This window comes from Lytechinus variegatus, chromosome 16 (genome assembly GCF_018143015.1).
Source record: "Lytechinus variegatus isolate NC3 chromosome 16, Lvar_3.0, whole genome shotgun sequence".
Classification (NCBI taxonomy): domain Eukaryota; kingdom Metazoa; phylum Echinodermata; class Echinoidea; order Temnopleuroida; family Toxopneustidae; genus Lytechinus; species Lytechinus variegatus.
The window spans coordinates 29,836,758-29,855,498 of NC_054755.1; the positions used below are offsets into that span (position 1 = coordinate 29,836,758).

Here is an 18,741-nt window from a genome sequence, read left to right on the forward strand (position 1 = left end):
TATAGTAGTAGTAGCAGCAGCAGCAGCAGTAGTAGTAGTAGTGGTATAGTAGTAGTAGCAGCAGCAGCAGTAGTAGCAGCACCAGCAGCAGTAGTAGTAGTAGTAGCAGCAGCAGCAGCAGTAGTAGAAGTAGTAGTAGTAGCAGTAGTAGTAGTACATGTTGTAGTACATGTAGTAGTAGTCATCATCACCATCATCACCAAAATCACTGCCATCCCTTTAACCATCATTAAAATCACCAATCGTTATGACTACCTTCATCACATTTATGTTCATTGATGCATGCATAACCACAGCATGCTATATCAAGAAAAAAACTTATTTTTCTGCAATATAATCATTTCTTATCCCATGCCATTCACGCTAAACCAAGAAATCTATCTCCAGGAAATAATTTATTTCAAATTGTTTTACATTTTATTCAAAAACTTGCTTTAGACTATATACAGGTATTTTTCAAAAAGTACATTTTTGGCCATCATCGAATCATACTCACTTGAATTATCTTTCTGATTCATCCTTTTCAAATAAAAGTACTAAATCGATAGAGCTGCGTAATTTAACTGCCAAATTATTAAGAGAGGCAGTAAAAAGAAAGATTTCCCTCTTTTATTCTCTAACAAAATATTTGTATCACCCTTCTACATACATCCACAGGCCCAATTAATGAAACAGTCCACAAGGTACGCATGATATTACAAAATACTTGATAATGAAATGCTAAATTAAGTAACCGATCTATCCTGACATTGCCACAAATAACAAATAATTTCATTGTGCCAAAAATGTAATTTTCCCCAAAAAAGTTAGAAAATTAGACTATTTGATTATCCCAACTTTAGCTGGAATAGAAGACGACACCTGGGACCAGTCTTGCAAAGAGCTACAATTGATCCAATCAATCACAACTATGGAAACCAGTAACATCAACATCTAAAATACATGTTTCTTCAAAATATTTGAGACATGATTGATTCGCCAGGATATCGAAAATTCTAATCGGAAGGCCTTGATGAAAGCACAACTCATTGAACGTAGAGAGCAGCAACACACGGCTGCCATTTTTTCATCTCCGCCCGAAAGCTCCCAGATGCTTAGGGGGGCGAGCAATACCTTTTCTTCTCTAACTTGTTTTTTCCTGTATTTTATCATGAAAAAGCGTACTGCCGTATTTTAAATTGATTTCCGTGTGAAATACGGAAAAATCGTACTACTTGGAACCTCTGTGTATATTCATACATTCACTGTTTACTTGACAATTTCTCTCTGTTTACAAAGGACATTGTGCAACCTTCCAGTAGAAAAAGTTATGACATTGATGGATTTCCATCGTTGAAGTTGATCGGATCAATCGTAACTCTTTGTAAGACAGGCTTAATCCTAACTCTTTGTAAGATGGGGCCAAGAAATCAATATGGCTTGCCATATTGCAATAATAAGTCATGCGTTACTTCATGTACAGTTCTATGAAACATGCAAGAGGTAGGATAGAGATCTCATATGCCAAAAATTTTAATAAACTGTGTTCCCTCAAATCATAATCTTTCCTTTGAACTTCTTTCAATCTTTGAGTATTTACTTTTCATGGTGACATATCACTTCATACTTTAATACACCATTTTCAAAAAAGAAAGAAATGCCTCGAAACGTCACCTTGAAGAATTTTGGAATGAACAAGGACAGGAATGGCCACCGTGAATACTGTTTGGCACATGAACAATATGTCAGGTGTCCCAATCTCCTTTCGCATATTAGACCACGCTATACAATTAAAATAGATTTTAAATACATGATGCAACAAAGAAAGTGGGCCGATATCCTGAAAAAAACTTTATCTGGGATGCTACATAAAATTGATACTAATGTAAGAAAATTCTACAGAATAAGCCCTTTTTTGGACACAAAATGGCATTTCTACGGTTGAAAATATATTGAAAAATAGATTTACTTTCATCTGAACAGTATAATCTCTTTTTGTAAGGAAATTTGAAATCAGGATAAAGTTACTCAGTAACAAGTTCTACCAAACATCCAAAGTGGACTCAAGATTTATGATCAGGGGATTATTGCATAAAAGCTACTATTATGGTATCTTTGCAAGCTAATGGTATCTGTAATGGAATCCTTGATTCTGATTGGCTGATTAGCATCGCTACCATGGTAGTTACCTTTGGATGGAAAGTTACTGAAATAGCAATTTTTATGCAACAGTGCCTTTGGGGTGATTCACAAAGAGTTTAAGTGTAACTTGGAGTCATGGTTAAATGCAGACGTGCTCATATGACACGCAATCTTATCGTTTAATAATCGCAATACCGCGCATCATCTTCGCATGATCTGACCAATGCGTTGGATGGAAAAGTTACTGAAATAGCAATTTTTATGCAACAGGGCCCAGTGGGGGGTTTCACATAAGAGTTCAAGTGTGACTTGGAGCATGGTCAAATGCAGACGTGCTCATGATATGTGACATGCAATATTATCGTTAAATAATCGCAATACTGCCCATCCTCCTAGCATGATCTGACCAATGCGTTGATGCCTTCTATAGCACATGCAACTAAAATTTAACTCGGACTCTACTTCACGCTTAAATCTTTGTGAAACACCCGCAGTAGCAATCATGCAATGAACTGTATATTCACAATAATGATCACTATCAGGATTTCCCCCACCACATCACATGGTAAAGTCACACAAATCAATCACATGGCTCAAGAATGCACAGAGGCAGCCAATGGATGTCAGTGGTAGGACAATATGACTGGCTGAGCCCCAAAAAATGTGAAGGGTGATTCTGGTTTATGAATTAGGGTACATTGAAGGATCTCAATTAATCATTGCTATTTTGTGATCCATTGCAAACATCCGTCTTACAGAGATCGGAGGACAGTGAAAGCAGGTCCTTTCACAATTTGGTGAGCATTTCACCAACATTTGTCATCCAACAAGTCGTCAGATCTGACAAGTTGCCTTGGTTTTTATAAGTCGAGTAGCATCGTTACTTTAACTATCACATAGAACATACTTCGTCAGATAAAACGTCTATCAAGTCCTTGAATGGATTGCTCCCCTGAAGCAATACTTCCCTGAATCTTCCAAATGCAAGGTAATGGGTGACTTGCCTCTCAGGCACAGTTTGTAGAAAAATAAAAGAACCCTTTTTCAGCTGTCGTCTTCCGCCTTCTCCTTCTTTTTCTTCTTTTTCTTCTTCTTTTCCGATGATGGGGTCTGCAATGCACAAAAAGAGAGAAAAATATTTGTTTAATATTTGAAAATTTTAGAGTTAGAAAAGTCAAGTCTCAGAATCGAACATTATTCTTCACATCCTTCACCTCTCCATATCCATATTGTTACACGGGACTGCATACTTATCAATGAGATATCGTTTTGGGTGTTTCAAGCCAGACGCACACTGAAAGATCCAACTAACACCCATTTTTTTCAACAAATCGCATTTGTATTGAAACAAAGTAAAATGATCTTACTTGCAGTTCAGAATACAAGGAATACTGAAATCTACATTTCCTTTACAGCAAGCCTTGTGGTCATGAATGAAGTCCAATTCGGCTTCAGATAGCACCTCATTGCTACGACGTTGATTTGGGATTTCACTTGATTTTAATAACTACAGGGACACTTCACATCAGCGAGGAATTTTTATGTCGATATTCCAACCATTAACTTTGATTGTTATGATTATACAGATTTTGTCCATTATTGCATAGCTAATGGACTGTGTGTTGTGCGCGCCAGGCTTTGGACTGCAGTCGAATTGGGAGGGTTTGTCAGGCTGTTAAGTTCACAAGCTCACTTGGACCAGGGAAATATTCAAGCAGTCTTACCTCAACTACTGTTTCCTGTGATTCCTCCTCTTCTGCCTGTTCGAGTTTGATCTTCTTTTTCTTTTTCTTCTTCTCTGATTTTGGTGTCTGCAGAGATAAAAAGAAAAGCAAATTCATGAGTGTAAATAGAAAACAAGACATGCAGGAAATCTCCTTAAACATCTTTACTAATATAGCTCTCAAATAAGTTATCCTCGAAGCAATTCATTCAGGATATCTCAGGAAACTGTATCAATGAAGGCGATAGGAAAGACACTGTCCAACATGAAAAAACTGGTAAATCCTTCAGGACCTTTTACCAGTATTTGAATTTTTTGTGTTTCTTCCAAGAATATTTGGATGCTTAGCTTGAAAGGGTGTAACAAATAAATATGTACATCTATTCCCATCCCACCCCATATGTGACACATTCCTGAATCAATTTTCTTTGGTTTCTAATTCAAATGAAAAATTTAAAAGCTTTCAAACGATGATGGCTCTAACAGTTTTTTAAGTTAAGATGAACGAAAATGAGTTTGGACTTGCAAACAGGATGAATATTTTACTGAATTGCCAAGAAACATCATACTGTTAATGGCTTCCTCTTCATTTTTTTAACTGTTCTTATCCCAAGAAAACTAATATGAATTGCTTCTGTTTATTCTCACCTCAGCTGCTGTTTCTTCCACCATCTCTTCTTCCTCCTCTGCCTCTGGTTCAGACTTCATTTTCTTTTTCTTCTTCTTTTTCTCTGATTTAGGCATCTGGTAAAGATATGAATGGCAAATTACAAATATCTATTAAACTGAAATATTGTATTTGTTAGAAAAGAGTTCACATCAAAGACAATGGAGTACCTTTAACAAATCGACAATTTATTTATGTAGACATCCATAACCCTAATATTCAGTTTTGTGGGAGCATCTGATTAATGAAGGACATCTTCTCCAAGGCAAAAATTCATTGGGCAACACAAATGGAATACAAGGTAGATTTTGAATGGTAGATTTACAAGCCACATTCCTAAATTTATCAATGATTTTCCAAAATCCAAAATTGGCAGCTCCACAAATGAACGAAGGAAAGTTGTTTTTTCATCTCACCTCTGCGACTGATGTTTCCATCGTCTCCTCTTCCACTACTTCTTCCTTCACTTTCTTGTCCTTTTTCTTCTTCTTCTTCTCCTTAACAGCGGACGCATCCCCGCTGGGCGTGACTGGAGGAGCCTCGGTGCTCGAGGTACTCGATTCTCTCCTTCGCTTCTTGACGGGCGTCTCCACTACAGGCTTCTCTTCCTCCACTGGCTCTTTCTTCACACTGTGGGGGAAAAGAAATATTCATTTAACAATTCACTTTTTTATTTTTTTTTTCAAAATGAGCTAAAATGCCAAGACCATCGTATTGTTAATTGGGATTAAATTAGAGAAAACTCATGTAAGCACAAGTGAAAATTCTTTTAAAATTATTTGTTTACCACGAAAATTACTGCATCTTTTTTATCACTTTGTAAGACAGTGGACAATATATAGGATGAGTAAGCCAATGTCACACACTCAACTTTTTTATGAATTTTACCAGTGAAAATATCAAACATATTGAAAAAAAAAGTACGTTTCACATTTCAATCAAATAATACTAACATAGATCACAATAATAGACTTATTGGGCACATACAACCTAAAGACAGTTCTTCAGAAACACATAATCAATTCGTTCACGACACCGACCTGTAGTCTTCATAGCCTTTGACCCAATCCTTGGGAGTGTCTGCGTTTGGTTTGCCATGCTTGTCCAGCTTCCCTTGCTTGATCATCATCTTCTTCATGCTCGCCTGAAATGAAAACAATTACAAAATACATGTAAAATCCATTTGAGACGAGTAGACTGGAGAGATAAAGCTGGTTAAAATAGCACAATCATGATATAGAATTATGGTACATGTACTACAGGCATGGTAATCAGGGTCCTTTTTCCTAAAAAAGTTAATTAACTATGGTACCTTTGCGACTATGACAACTAACATGGTAACAGTAGCCTATCAAAATAAAAGATCACATGATATTTGCTATGATGTGAGCGTTACAACAGAAGTAAGTCCTTATGAATTGGACCCCATATGACCACTTTTCGGAAGGCATACTTTCCTCCACAATAGTGCAACAATTGTTATGAGAGGGCTGAACGGTTCTTTAGTTATCTCAAGAGCAAGATATTTTGATGCGTATAACGACATTTGTGACTTTTTACCTTGATACCCCTCACCCCCCTCAAAAAAAAAAATCAAGATATCGTCACTCCAATATTGGACCAAGTTGACCCATTGAACAGTTCTTGTTATCGTGAGAACAACAGGATGGACGGACAGACAACCCGGACACATAATGCAGCCGGCAACCACCAATGGGTAGGCTGAGGCATAGAAATACATGTTCCAAGAAAGCTTGTTACTTGGGCTCAGACATCCAAGGAAGGACATTCAAGCCATCATTAAGACTGAAAAGTCCTTATGGTGGAAACTGCGAATGATTGGAATAAAATTCATCATTGCCCAAGTAAAAAGCACAAAAATACAAATCAATTACCAATGAAATTATCGTTAGTTGCTTCACATTAATTTATGCAAAAATTCTGCAAAATTCCTCCAACAGAATCAGCAAAAAACCATTGTGAAAAGAAGTGCAATGCTTGAATATGACCATAACATGACTAATAGTGAGACAGCATCAAATACGGCTAAAATAATCATGCCAGAACATACCTTTGGCCCGAGGCCCCACTTCCTGGGGTACACGTCCCTCTCCATGATGACCCTCTTCAGCTTGACCACCAGACCATGGTCAACCGTGGCCATGGTCGCAGTGGTCATCAATGCGATGCCAAGAGCGATGGCCTCTCCCTTGGTGGTCATCAGCACGACCTCCGAGTTGATCTCGATTCCGTCCTCGAAGCGGAGGACGCCGGGAAGCATGACCTTGGCTCCGTAGCAGACAGAATTCACCTGAGGAGAGGAATGGGCAGTGTAAACAAAGTATAATAATCATTATCAAAAGATCACGGCCCTATAAGTACGCTTGATTTTTACGATTGAACGTTGTAGTTAATGCAATCAATTTTAGAAAAATGTTCTTTGCCCCATGAAAATACATACTGATCTAACTAAATCAAAGAAAATTTGCCATCTACAATTTTCAAGTATTCTCTTTCTCTACCATGTGACAGCACAAACACATCAGTTTGAGTGAAGAGGCAGAACAGTAGGCCAAGAAGTGCATTTAGATTGGCAAATGCAGCGCTGGATCTAAATATGAGTCCAGGTTGGTCATTTGGGGAAGGATCCAACTCGACTGGATTTAGAGGGTGAGAATGCCCTAAGCACCAGTGTAAGTTTATTCCTCTACAAGTCTAAGTGAACAATGAATACAACAATTACACCAGGCATTATTTTCAAAAGTATATTGGGAGTTATCAATCCTCTGATGGGCTGGAAAAAATAGAAATTGCGAGACAATCCAAGGATGAATAATTTCCTCTATACTTTCTTAAAGCCAGGTGCATTATTATCATGACCAACTTACCGAGCTGTCTTTGAGTACTATTCTCTTGTGACCTGTAAGCAAGGCTTCCATCGGCTTGATGACTCTCCTGAGGTAACCTTCATCTTTATGGTTGTCATGGACCCACTGGGCATCCATGACATCGTGCATCGTCACCAACCCTTCCTGAGGATACAAAAATATCGACAAGACAAGAGATGATGACCGGTACTATACACCACTTTCATAAAGTGCAACCTTTGGTTGTCATGGACTCACTGGGCATCCATGACATCGTGCATCGTCACCAACCCTTCCTGAGGATACAAAAACATAGACAAGACAAGAGACGATGATATTCCGCTTTCATAAAGTGCAGCTTTTTGTTGTCATGAACTCACTGGGCATCCATAACATCGTGCATCGTCACCAACCCTTCCTGAGGATACAAAAACATTGACAAGACAAGAGGTGATGATACACCGCTTTCATTAAGTGCAACTTTTGGTTGTCATGAACTCACTGGGCATCCATGACGTCGTGCATCGTCACCAACCCTTCCTGAGGATACAAAAACATTGACAAGACAAGAGACGATGATATTCAGCTTTCATAAAGTGCAACTTTTGGTTGTCATGGACCCACTGGGCATCCATGACATCGTGCATCGTCACCAACCCTTCCTGAGGATACAAAAACTTTAAAAAGACAAAAGATGATGATACACCGCTTTCATAAAGTGCAACTTTTGGTTGTCATGGACCCACTGGGCATCCATGACATTGTGCATCGTCACCAACCCTTCCTGAGGATACAAAAACATCGACAAGACAAGAGATGATGATACACCGCTTTCATAAAGTGCAACTTTTGGTTGTCATGAACCCACTGGGCATCCATGACATCGTGCATCGTCACCAACCCTTCCTGAGGATACAAAAACATCGACAAGAGATGATGATACACCGATTTCATTAAGTGCAACTTTTGGTTGTCATGAACCCACCGGGCATCCATGACATCGTGCATCGTCACCAACCCTTCCTGAGGATACAAAAACATTGACAAGACAAGAGATGATGATACACCGCTTTCATTAAGTGCAACTTTTGGTTGTCATGGACCCACTGGGCATCCATGACATCGTGCATCGTCACTAGTGCTGTTGTCGGGAACAAAAATCCATGTCGACATGTCGCTTAAAAATTAATCCCGACATCGACAATGTCGACATGAAAAAGGGACCGTAATTTAGCCTAGGCTCCCTAACAAAAAAAAATCATTCGATCGTGGAACACTCTCAATCAAATGTATTCACCTTGACACGAGTGATATCCCCACACTAGATCTAGATCTATATAATACAGGCTCAGTTCGGGAAAACATATTTTCACTAAGCTAGAGTGAATTCACTTTCAAAATCACAGATTTAATCCACATCTTTTTCTGGAGAATCAAGTTTTGTACCACGATCCGGTCTCGAAAGCATTGCGCAATAACACTCGGAGCCAATTTGAGAATCACCAATTACAATAGTGATCATTGCGTATTATACGCTGGTACACATGTGCTGCAAACGCAAGCTCCTCAAATTGACAGTAAAAAATAATGAAAATCGACCGATAATTTCAGCATCACTTCCGCGGCGATCCGTGCAACGATCTCCAAACGAAGGAAGGGAAGTTTTCTGTGACTTTGTGATTTGAAATAAGCGCTCAATTGCGGCGGTCACAACTTTGACAAAAACGTTTATGTGAAAAGTAATGCATTGAGGAGCAACGTATTATCAAGCACGGTGAATAGCGATGGGTACATATGGATGGGTACGGTGAATGCTACTACGTACGCTACGCTAGCTAGATCTAGAGCGATCGTCGAGTGACAGCTCGATCGGGCAGGCCGGCCCCACTGCACTCAGGCACTGATGTATTTCTGCTGCCGCGCAGCTCGCAGGTATTTTTTCATTTAAAGTGCCGCTTTATAGCTGAATAAACCTTTTAATCGCGCCACTTACTGTGGATAAAAGCTTCTAACTTTTCAGCTAAGCTTTATACTCGTGACTTTAGGCTAGACCCCTTTTTATTTTATGTTTGCATTTCGATGTGGGTGTGTGCATGTCGACATGTCGGAAACATTGAAAATCTTTCGTATGTCGACATCAATGTCGATATGAGGCCTATCGACAACAGCACTAATCGTCACAAACCCTTCCTGAGGATACAAAAACATTGACAAGAGTTGATGATACACCGCTTTCATAAAGTGCAACTTTTGGTTGTCATGAACTCACTGGGCATCCATGACATTGTGCATCATCACCAACCCTTCCTGAGGATACAAAAACATCGACAAGCGATGATGATACTCCACTTTCTTAAAGTGCAACTTTTGGTTGTCATGGACCCACTGGGCATCCATGACATCGTGCATCGTCACCAACCCTCCCTGACGATACAAAAACATTGACAAGACAAGAGATGATGATACACCGCTTTCTTAACCCTAAATAGACTGGGCTATTTCGAAGCCTCAGAAGACTGGGGGGGGGCTGATTCAGCCCCCCCTTATGATCTCGGCGGTCGATCGTGCGATCGCAACGAAAATTGGCACACGCGTTACCTATGGCATTATCTACAAAACTACAACATCAAATTCTGCAAAAAATCTCATATCTCATTAATTATGCTAATTTATGCGTAAAATCATAAGTTTGCTCTAATTAAAAAAATAATGCCCCTGAAATGCTAATTTTTGTTTCACATACTCTAGATAGGCATCTGATCAAATTGATTAAAAAAAAATTCAAAATCACATATATTTTCTTATGTATTTTATTGTTTTCTAAATTTCTTATGTATTTCTTTGTTTTTCGACTTTTTGTTTTTTATTGTTTTTTCAATGGAAATTGTCGGGGACTTTATTTTGACCATAAATAAGATAAAATTATTTTAAGCAGTAAAAGGAAAAATAATGATACATTTATGAATTTTGGCTAAGAACACTATTTGCATTGGATTTGTACACAAATTCACGTTTTTGAGTAATTTTGGGTCTGCATGCACTTACGAAATGTTGCGTAATTTTGGAACCGCGTACCCGGGGTCACAATTTTGGTCTCAAAAGTTGCGCGAGACTTGAAATTAAAAAGTCAGCGAGCGACGCGATCAAAAAAATTCGCGGGGAGGATTTATCGCGAAAAATGTCGAGGGGGGGGCTGAATCAGCCCCCCCCCCAGTCTTTTTAGGGTTAAAGTGCAACTTTTGGTTGTCATGAACTCACAAGTGCAACTTGGGCAATACCGCAATTCTATCAATTATGAAGGTCCGACCACCTATATTTGGAAACGTCCTGAAGAAATTTTATGATTATTTGTTACCATGCATTTTTCAATTTGCTTATGTTTTGAGTTTTGCTTAAAATTTAGAAATTTTTCTATCTTTGGATAGTCTACGTTGTGGCCCAGTGGATTAGTCTCCGGACTTTGAAACAGAGGGTTGTGGGTTCAAATCCCAGCCCTGGCGTAGTTTCCTTCAGCAAGAAATTTATCCACATTGTGCTGCACTCAACCCAGGTGAGGTGAATGGGAACCTGGCAGGAATTTTGAAAGCTGCTTGAGCTACAGCCAGGGTAATAATATCCAAGTCCTTTGGAAGTGCATAGAGATGTTATTCACAATGTGTTTAATGTGTTATGCGCTATACAAGAACTATTATCATTATTCTATTAATATTAGAAATTAAAAAATAATCGTAAAGATTACCCCAAAGTCCATTCTTGCAAGAAGCTGATGAGTTGTCTCACACATGTGAATAGCTAAACTTAATGCTAAATAAGCAAGTCAGAGGAGTTGTTATACAAATATAAAGCTCCCTATAGTAACATTGGAAATTAAAAATAGCCCACTAACCTTTTCTGACTGAATACCGGATCGCACTCTCCTGAGTTCTGCCATTTGACCTCCGACCCCTAACAGGAGTCCAAGGTGAACGCATAGTGTCCTGATATAGGTTCCTGCTTCACAGCTCACCCAGAAAATACCTGTCATAAGGGGGGAAAGAAGAAAATAAGTTGAGTAAGCATTCATACGAAGTTGAAATTTTCTAAAATTCCCTCATTGACAAATTAACTCACAAACTAACTCACTCATTAAGTCACAAGAATCTCTTTAACAAATTCAAGCAAACGTCAGATTAAAAAAAATCAATCATAAGTAATGCAATTAATTGTAGATTTTAAGTAGTAGCTGTTCCGATAATTGCAAACAACAGGAAATGGGAAATAGCATTGTTGAAACTGAACTATCCATTCACTATCAATTGCAGATAACTTTCTTGCAACATCCCCCAAGACCCATAATTGACATCCACATTACTTTCATATTACTAACACTTGTATCATTACTTTAGGTACGTGTATTCATCATTAGCAGACGAGAGTTTCATGAAAATTGTCAGTGATTTTTCGGTGACTTATTTTGCTCTTAGCCAATCAGATGCCAGGATTTTCAGTAGCTTACGGTACTAAAATTATTAACAGAAATAAGGCACACTATAATTGCGACAGATCATTAACACCATCATACTTGATTAGTCAATGAAAACCTACCTAAATGTCTTTGTGGGTCGTATTCGATGAGTTTGCTTTCGTATATTGTCCTCACTCTAAGTTGTCGTTTGACGGCTGATATTAAAGGCGGTCTCTGGAACAGTGCTCCTGTCAACGTTTCAATAGCCTTAGAAATAAAATTTTAAGATTAAATTATCAATTTGAACAAAGCATATTGTGATAACTCATTCACACTCACACTCTTAATCTACAGTTCAATTGAAATGTAAAAAGAAGTTTCATAATGAGAATTAAAATATTTGAAATGAAACAAAATAATAAGTTTTAACAAAATGCTTGTATCTCTGCTGTGGAAAATCTTGGTACTTTTAAATAAAGACATATTCAATAGGATGTATCCCCATAAACAAGACTAGCTCCATACTCAACTAGAACTTAAGTCTGCACTTCTATCAAAAGCCAGATTTCATCTTTTAAACAATATTATTGCCAAAAGTATATCTACCAAATAATTCATTTAAATTTGTTTCACACTTAAATTTTCCAACCTTTTTATTCTTTTTTTTAATGAGATAGTTTTTCAATGCAAGATTACAAAAATATTTAGTTCCATTCAATAACTTGAGTGGGCAACAAGCATTCCATAAAAGCATGGATAAAGTTCACCTACAGTTGACTTAATAAAATTTGTACAAGAATAACAACCGATATGATATCTCACCTTGGCTAGTTTTGACTGGTTTTCAATAGCTTCATGTAACCTGACTATGCAGACATATTCCTTGCCTATAGACAGACAGACAAGGCATATCATGTCAATACAGGTGCTTAATGATCAGGGGACCTTGTCTCACAAGATGCTTTGATTGACATGACCAATCACAAAAAGGGAAATTCAGAAGCATTCTGATTTTTGGGCAGTACAGATTGCACACTGGTCCAACAAACATTGCTTCTAATGCAAAGGATCTATAGTTCAAATGCCTCATCGATGAAGAATCACGAAATCAATTGTTTTCCATAGTTAAGATTGATCAGATCAATCACAACTCTTGTAAAACAGGGCCCAGAAAAAGATAACAAACCAAAATATGACATTAATATTACATCTTTTAATATGGAATACAAGTACATCATATTTTTTCAGAATTTTTAATGTTTCACCATTAGACAATTTAGGGTTTTTTTACTTTCTTTAAATATTAATCTTCATTATAGAAGTTACCGTATGTATCAATCCTGAAAGCTGAAAATAGAGCTAAAATAGAGAAAAAAGCAACATTTCTGATTTTTTTTACATGTAACTTACAATACAAGATCCCCCATATTTATACATAAGAGAATACAAAATGATCAAATGACATATAGCTTTCTTTTTTTCATCAAAGATTAAGACATTTCTAATATATTTAAACAGCTGGGATTGAAAGGTCAGTTTTCACGGCTTAATCCTAATTTAATTAATCCTACCTGCACTCTGCTGTGATTTGACCAATCGTGTGGCTCGTTCTATACAGACGATGAGGCAGCCGGTGACCTTGGGGTCAAGGGTCCCACTGTGACCCGTCTTCTCGACCCTGAGAATCTTCTTGATCCATGACACGACCTCATGAGATGAAGGATTGGCGGGCTTGTCAAGGTTGATGAAACCACTCCTGAAAATTTAAAATGAAATTAAATAATCCATGAAAATATGATTACCTTTCAATGTAAGTGGAAATAGTGTGAATAGATAATTCAAATATCACAATTGTCCAGGGGGCTCAATGCTCAAAGAGCCCTGGAAAAGGGCAAGAGCCCGCAAATTCTCCATTCGCTGCAATGAAAAGCTAACCCAACATTGCAGATTTAGGCAATTTGTGAAAAGTAACACCCCAAAATAAATGATTTTTTTTGCCTGCAATTGGGCCATTGCAGTAAAAGCCCTCGGGATGGATAGGCAAGTTTTGAGAAATTACCTTAAAATCAGTGAAGGAGAGACTTTAAGGGCAGGAAAGGACACCCATAGTAATACCCTCTGTAACCTTGGACTATGCAAGACCAGGGGGGCGTTTCATGAAAGGACTTGTCAGACATTTAATCCGACAAGTCCCAATTTATCCGACAGTTACCATAGTAACAGTACCTCTCAGCCAATCAACATCAGAGAAAGATGTCAGATCTGACTTGTCGGATGAAAATGTTGACGAAACACTCCCCTGATCACAACCCATCCAGAAAAGAAATCATGTTTTCTCTTTTGCTGGTTGTTTCCAATTTTCTTTGCTTAACCACCTGAAAGAATTTGATGAGTGATGTTGTGTTACAATATTTCAAAATAACTTTTTCTTTGCTCAACTTCTACCCGACTTTTACCCAAAGTTGTTTCTCTCAATCTCTTACCAACAATCCTTTACAGGACCATTCGAACGAGTTGATACCAAAAGATGTACAATGTACACAATCATCCATGGAGCTAGAGACATTTTCTGAAGCGCAAACCAACTTTATTAATGATAGCAAGTGACTGTAGGAAGATCTTTAAATCTCGTTAAATTCATTCATAACAAAAGCCTATGATAGCATACTCACGAGATATAATCCTTGATTTCCCGTTTGAGAGGTGAGCAACCATTGGGTAATGGTGTATAATGCCCCGTTCTGATGTTTAATTTATCATAGTTCTTTAGAAGCAAGGGCCAGTGGGCCGTCTCGAGTTTGGCTACTGCCGATTCCGGTTTGATCAGGAAATCTGCTTCATGCTGAATATCCTATAAGAGAGAGACGAATTTATTGACATAAGATTGATGAACAATTCATCTACAGATCTCAGTAATTTGCTGAGTAATTTAAAGTGATTCTAAGTAATTTGCTGAGTAATTTAAAGTGATTCAAAGTTTTGCGACAACTTCTTGAAACAACTACAAAACTACTGGCTTACTGAGTAAACTTCACATTTTATGACTCTGGACTGCTGGGTTTGGAACAATATATTCCAGATTGATATAACATGTGACCACAAACTTTTTAGAACCATCAATAATAACTATCATAAACAAGAAGGACAACAAGTGGAATGCCTCTGGCCGTCTCACCTGCATCACGCGGTTCAATATAGCAGCAGTGGTGACTTTGCATACTACTCTAACTCGCACAAGATGTTCAGTGATACATGGTTACTCTTATGTCCTCTTTTTATGAACTAGACCAATAAACTTACAGAGATATGATGGTTATTCAACAAAAAACCCCAACATGGCCAAAGTTCAGTGACCTTACATGACCTTTGACCTTGATCATGTGACCTGAAACTGGAACAGGATGTTCAGTGATACTTAATTACTCTTATGTACAAGTTTCATGAATCAGATCCATAAACTTTCAAAGTTATGATGGTAATTCAACAGATACACCCAATTCGGCTAAAGTTCATTGACCTTTGACCTTGGACATGTGACCTGAAACACGCACAGGATGTTCAGTGATACTTGGTTACTCTAATGTCCAAGTTTAACGAACTAGACCAATAAACTTTCAAAGTTATGATGGTAATTCAACAGATACCCCCGATTCGGCCAAAGTTCATTGACCCTAAATGACCTTTGACCTTAATCATGAGACCTGAAACTTGCACAAAATGTTCAGTGATGCTTGATTACTATTATGTCCAAGTTTCATGAATCAGATCCATAAACTTTCAAAGTTATGATGGGAATTCAACAGATATCCCCAATTCGGCCAAAGTTCATTGACCCTAAATGACCTTTGACCTTGATCATGTGACCTGAAACTTGCACAAAATGTTCAGTGATGCTTGATTACTATTATGTCCAAGTTTCATGAATCAGATCCATAAACTTTCAAAGTTATGATGGGAATTCAACAGATATCCCCAATTCGTCCAAAGTTCATTGACCCTAAATGACCTTTGACCTTGGTCATGTGACGTGAAACTCATGCAGGATGTTCATTGATACTTGATTAACCTTATGTCCAAGTTTCATGAACTAGGTCCATATATTTTCTAAGTTATGATGACATTTCAAAAACTTAACCTCAGGTTAAGATTTCGATGTTGATTCCTCCAACATGGTCTAAGTTCATTGACCCTAAATGACCTTTGACCTTGGTCATGTGACATGAAACTCTAATAGGATGTTCAGTAATACTTGATTAACCTTATCGCCAAGTTTTATTAACTAGGTCCTTATACTTTCTAAGTTATGATGTCATTTCAAAAACTTAACCTCAGGTTAAGATTTGATGTTGACGCCGCCGCCGCCGCCGTCGGAAAAGCGGCGCCTATAGTCTCACTTTGCTTCGCAGGTGAGACAAAAATTCAAAAAATATGAAGTAAATCAAATTATATAAATTCAAGTATGTGATATCTCTGGAGCAGAGCAGAGTGCAAGTTTAACTGCATATTATTATTTTTTTTTAATCGTAAGAGGTGCACATTATATCACAATGTCAAAATTTCTTCTCACCAAACAATATTACCATTTTCAACTCCATGAAATTTGAGTTTAAATTTATCACTTTATTTTCATAATAGATATTTAATCATCCACTCACTTTACCCAAGGTAAATTCAGTATTGATTACTTTACAGTGTAGTTTTTTAAGTAGGTAAATGTAATTGATGCAACAAATCCAAATTATATTTCACTCAGTTATAAAAAAAAAACAAGTCTGAATCAAATATTACAAACAATGATCAGAAGTTGTCAAATTCTTGTGGGATTTTCAGAGAAAGGAGGGGTTGGGGAAAATAGGCAGCATGATAAAAATATCTTACCCCAAGTGATTTGGACTCCTTGCTCTTTTTACTCTTCTTGCTTGATCCTTATTGAAGAGAAAAAGAAAGAAAGTTTTTTTTCAATGTGTTTAAACAATGCACAAGCAATCACAGCACAAATTTGGTGGATACTTAATTCTGATTGATTTATGTTGATGACACAAAACCGTGTATACTTACATGTAGTTCTTGAGAGAATTTCTCAAACTTTGACCTAAAGTTCCCATTTTTATTAACAGAAGCACTAACTAACCCATTTCAAATGAAGATGTAGCATGGCATTATCTTTCCCGATTCGATGTGTCCTCTTTCAAATTAGATCACACTCATACTGAATTCAAAACCAGAACATTGTCATGACTGTTGGTTTTTTTAAATAAGCGAAATTTCAGTGAATTTCTATTGGAAATTAGAAAAATCATGAACTTTTCATTAAAAATAAGAACTTTCAGATTTGTGTTGAAAAGGGGATCGGGACAAAACATATATTGTTCAGCACAAACTAGGACTCTGGGTCTTGCTTAGAGTTGGACATAGGCCTATAGATCTGTGCAGTGTGTTCCAACTTGTAATCAGTTTTTTAAAAAAAGCTAATATTAATAAATGACAAAAATTTACTTTAATTTTAATTTCTAGTGTGCAAAAATGGGGGTTTGCCACTTTGGGAATTGGGCATGTTGGGGCTGGCAAGAAATTCAGAAAATTCATGTCCTTTCAGTATCACATTACCACGCAATCATACATCAAACAGTCCACCACCACCATCACCCTACCACTAGTACAATGTAGTTTTTGCAGTCCCCGCCCGCGCCGCTGGCCCAGATCCAACTTGAGCCACGCAGCGCAGCGGGTATAGTGAGTGCTTGTATTACCCACCGGCCTTGTATTACCGAACGCGCGCATCATATGCGTCAGAAAATAATCAAATACGCTCAAACCTTTGCAACTTCCTTCCAAAGGGAACTTAAATAGAAAAATGATGAAAAATTATCAAAAACACAATTTCGAAGTCTTTATATCCTCAAAACAATAAAATATGGTCAAAATAGCTCATCAGTGACTTTGTTTTCCCAATTTTTCCCATAGAAAACACACGTTCGGTAATACGATACCTTTTCAAGTGACCAAAATATTTCACTTGCGAAGAGGGGTCCGATAGGAAGCTGATGTCATGAAAATGAAAAACAATTTCGGCACAATTTCTGCATATTTATATTTTGTAGGTATTTGTGTATTTATGGTGAAAGTTTGGTGAATTTTATTGGAATAATGTGTTTGATATGATCAAATTCATGAAAAGTGTTCGGTAATACGATCCACTACCATACATCTTACCTCCACGATCCACCATATCACGAAAGGCAAAGCCACGTGCGCGTGGTCGACCGTTTCACCACGTTGATCACCAAAACCCACTCGCAACAGTTTATACAACATACTTCAACAACAGAAATCATACGCAATTCATGATAATGTTTAGTCACATCGAAGAACTATGGAAATTCGTACATCATACAATTAATAACAATTTAGAGCATTTTTAATTGAATATTCACCTGCGCTCCCATCCATGTTTACCCTCTAATGCACTTCAACGGAGAGGGCGTGATCATCGAATTGAAGCTGCGGGCTAGAAAAATCGGTGATGAAAGAATCTAGGATAGTTTTTATTTTATTTATTTTTCTCTTCCGGGGGGGCTATAGCAGATTCTTTTATAAATGATATATTTGAATTCCTTGTGAAAATTGTTTCCTTATTTCTCTAAATGTATATTCATAATCTTCTTTGATTTTTGTAATGTATTATCACTCAACCTTTTTATGGTAAATTGCCAACTCGATTTGCCAATAACTCGTACGTCCAGTCAGTACTCATCACATGGTCTAAGCTATTAGTCCATGTGATGAGAGGACGAGTTGGCAGTGATCGCGTGAAAATACATTTAAATAATCATAGAGGATTATGAATACAGATTTTGAGAAATAAGGAAACAATAGACCGTCTAACTTAATTTTTTCTGATGCCATTCCATCCATCAAC

At 37.5% G+C, this 18,741-nt stretch overlaps 1 protein-coding gene and 1 non-coding gene across 2 annotated transcripts; both read right to left on the bottom strand.

Moving 5' to 3' along the window:
• Positions 1–1,981: 1,981 nt before the first annotated feature.
• LOC121429453 (H/ACA ribonucleoprotein complex subunit DKC1-like) lies at positions 1,982–18,336 on the bottom strand. The gene is made up of 14 exons (XM_041626468.1): positions 18,257–18,336; positions 16,701–16,747; positions 14,495–14,673; positions 13,394–13,578; positions 12,645–12,709; positions 11,963–12,089; positions 11,265–11,395; positions 7,400–7,543; positions 6,583–6,822; positions 5,552–5,655; positions 4,928–5,141; positions 4,493–4,588; positions 3,846–3,932; positions 1,982–3,231 (listed from the first exon to the last, which is right to left on the bottom strand). Exons 1-14 carry the CDS (start codon positions 18,270–18,272, stop codon positions 3,166–3,168), a joined length of 1,701 nt encoding a protein of 566 aa, XP_041482402.1. The 5' UTR covers positions 18,273–18,336; the 3' UTR covers positions 1,982–3,165.
• On the bottom strand, positions 6,275–6,374 carry LOC121430420. The gene has a single exon (XR_005972034.1). It is a non-coding gene; the product is annotated as a small nucleolar RNA SNORD14 (small nucleolar RNA).
• Positions 18,337–18,741: the final 405 nt, after the last annotated feature.

Excerpts from the sequence above, each read along its gene's own strand:
- LOC121429453 (XM_041626468.1), bottom strand. Across the intron at positions 14,674-16,700 it reads AGGAGTCCAAATCACTTGGG|GATATTCAGCATGAAGCAGA; the intron begins GTAAGATATTTT and ends TCTCTCTTATAG. Across the intron at positions 12,710-13,393 it reads CAAATCACAGCAGAGTGCAG|GCAAGGAATATGTCTGCATA; the intron begins GTAGGATTAATT and ends GTCTGTCTATAG.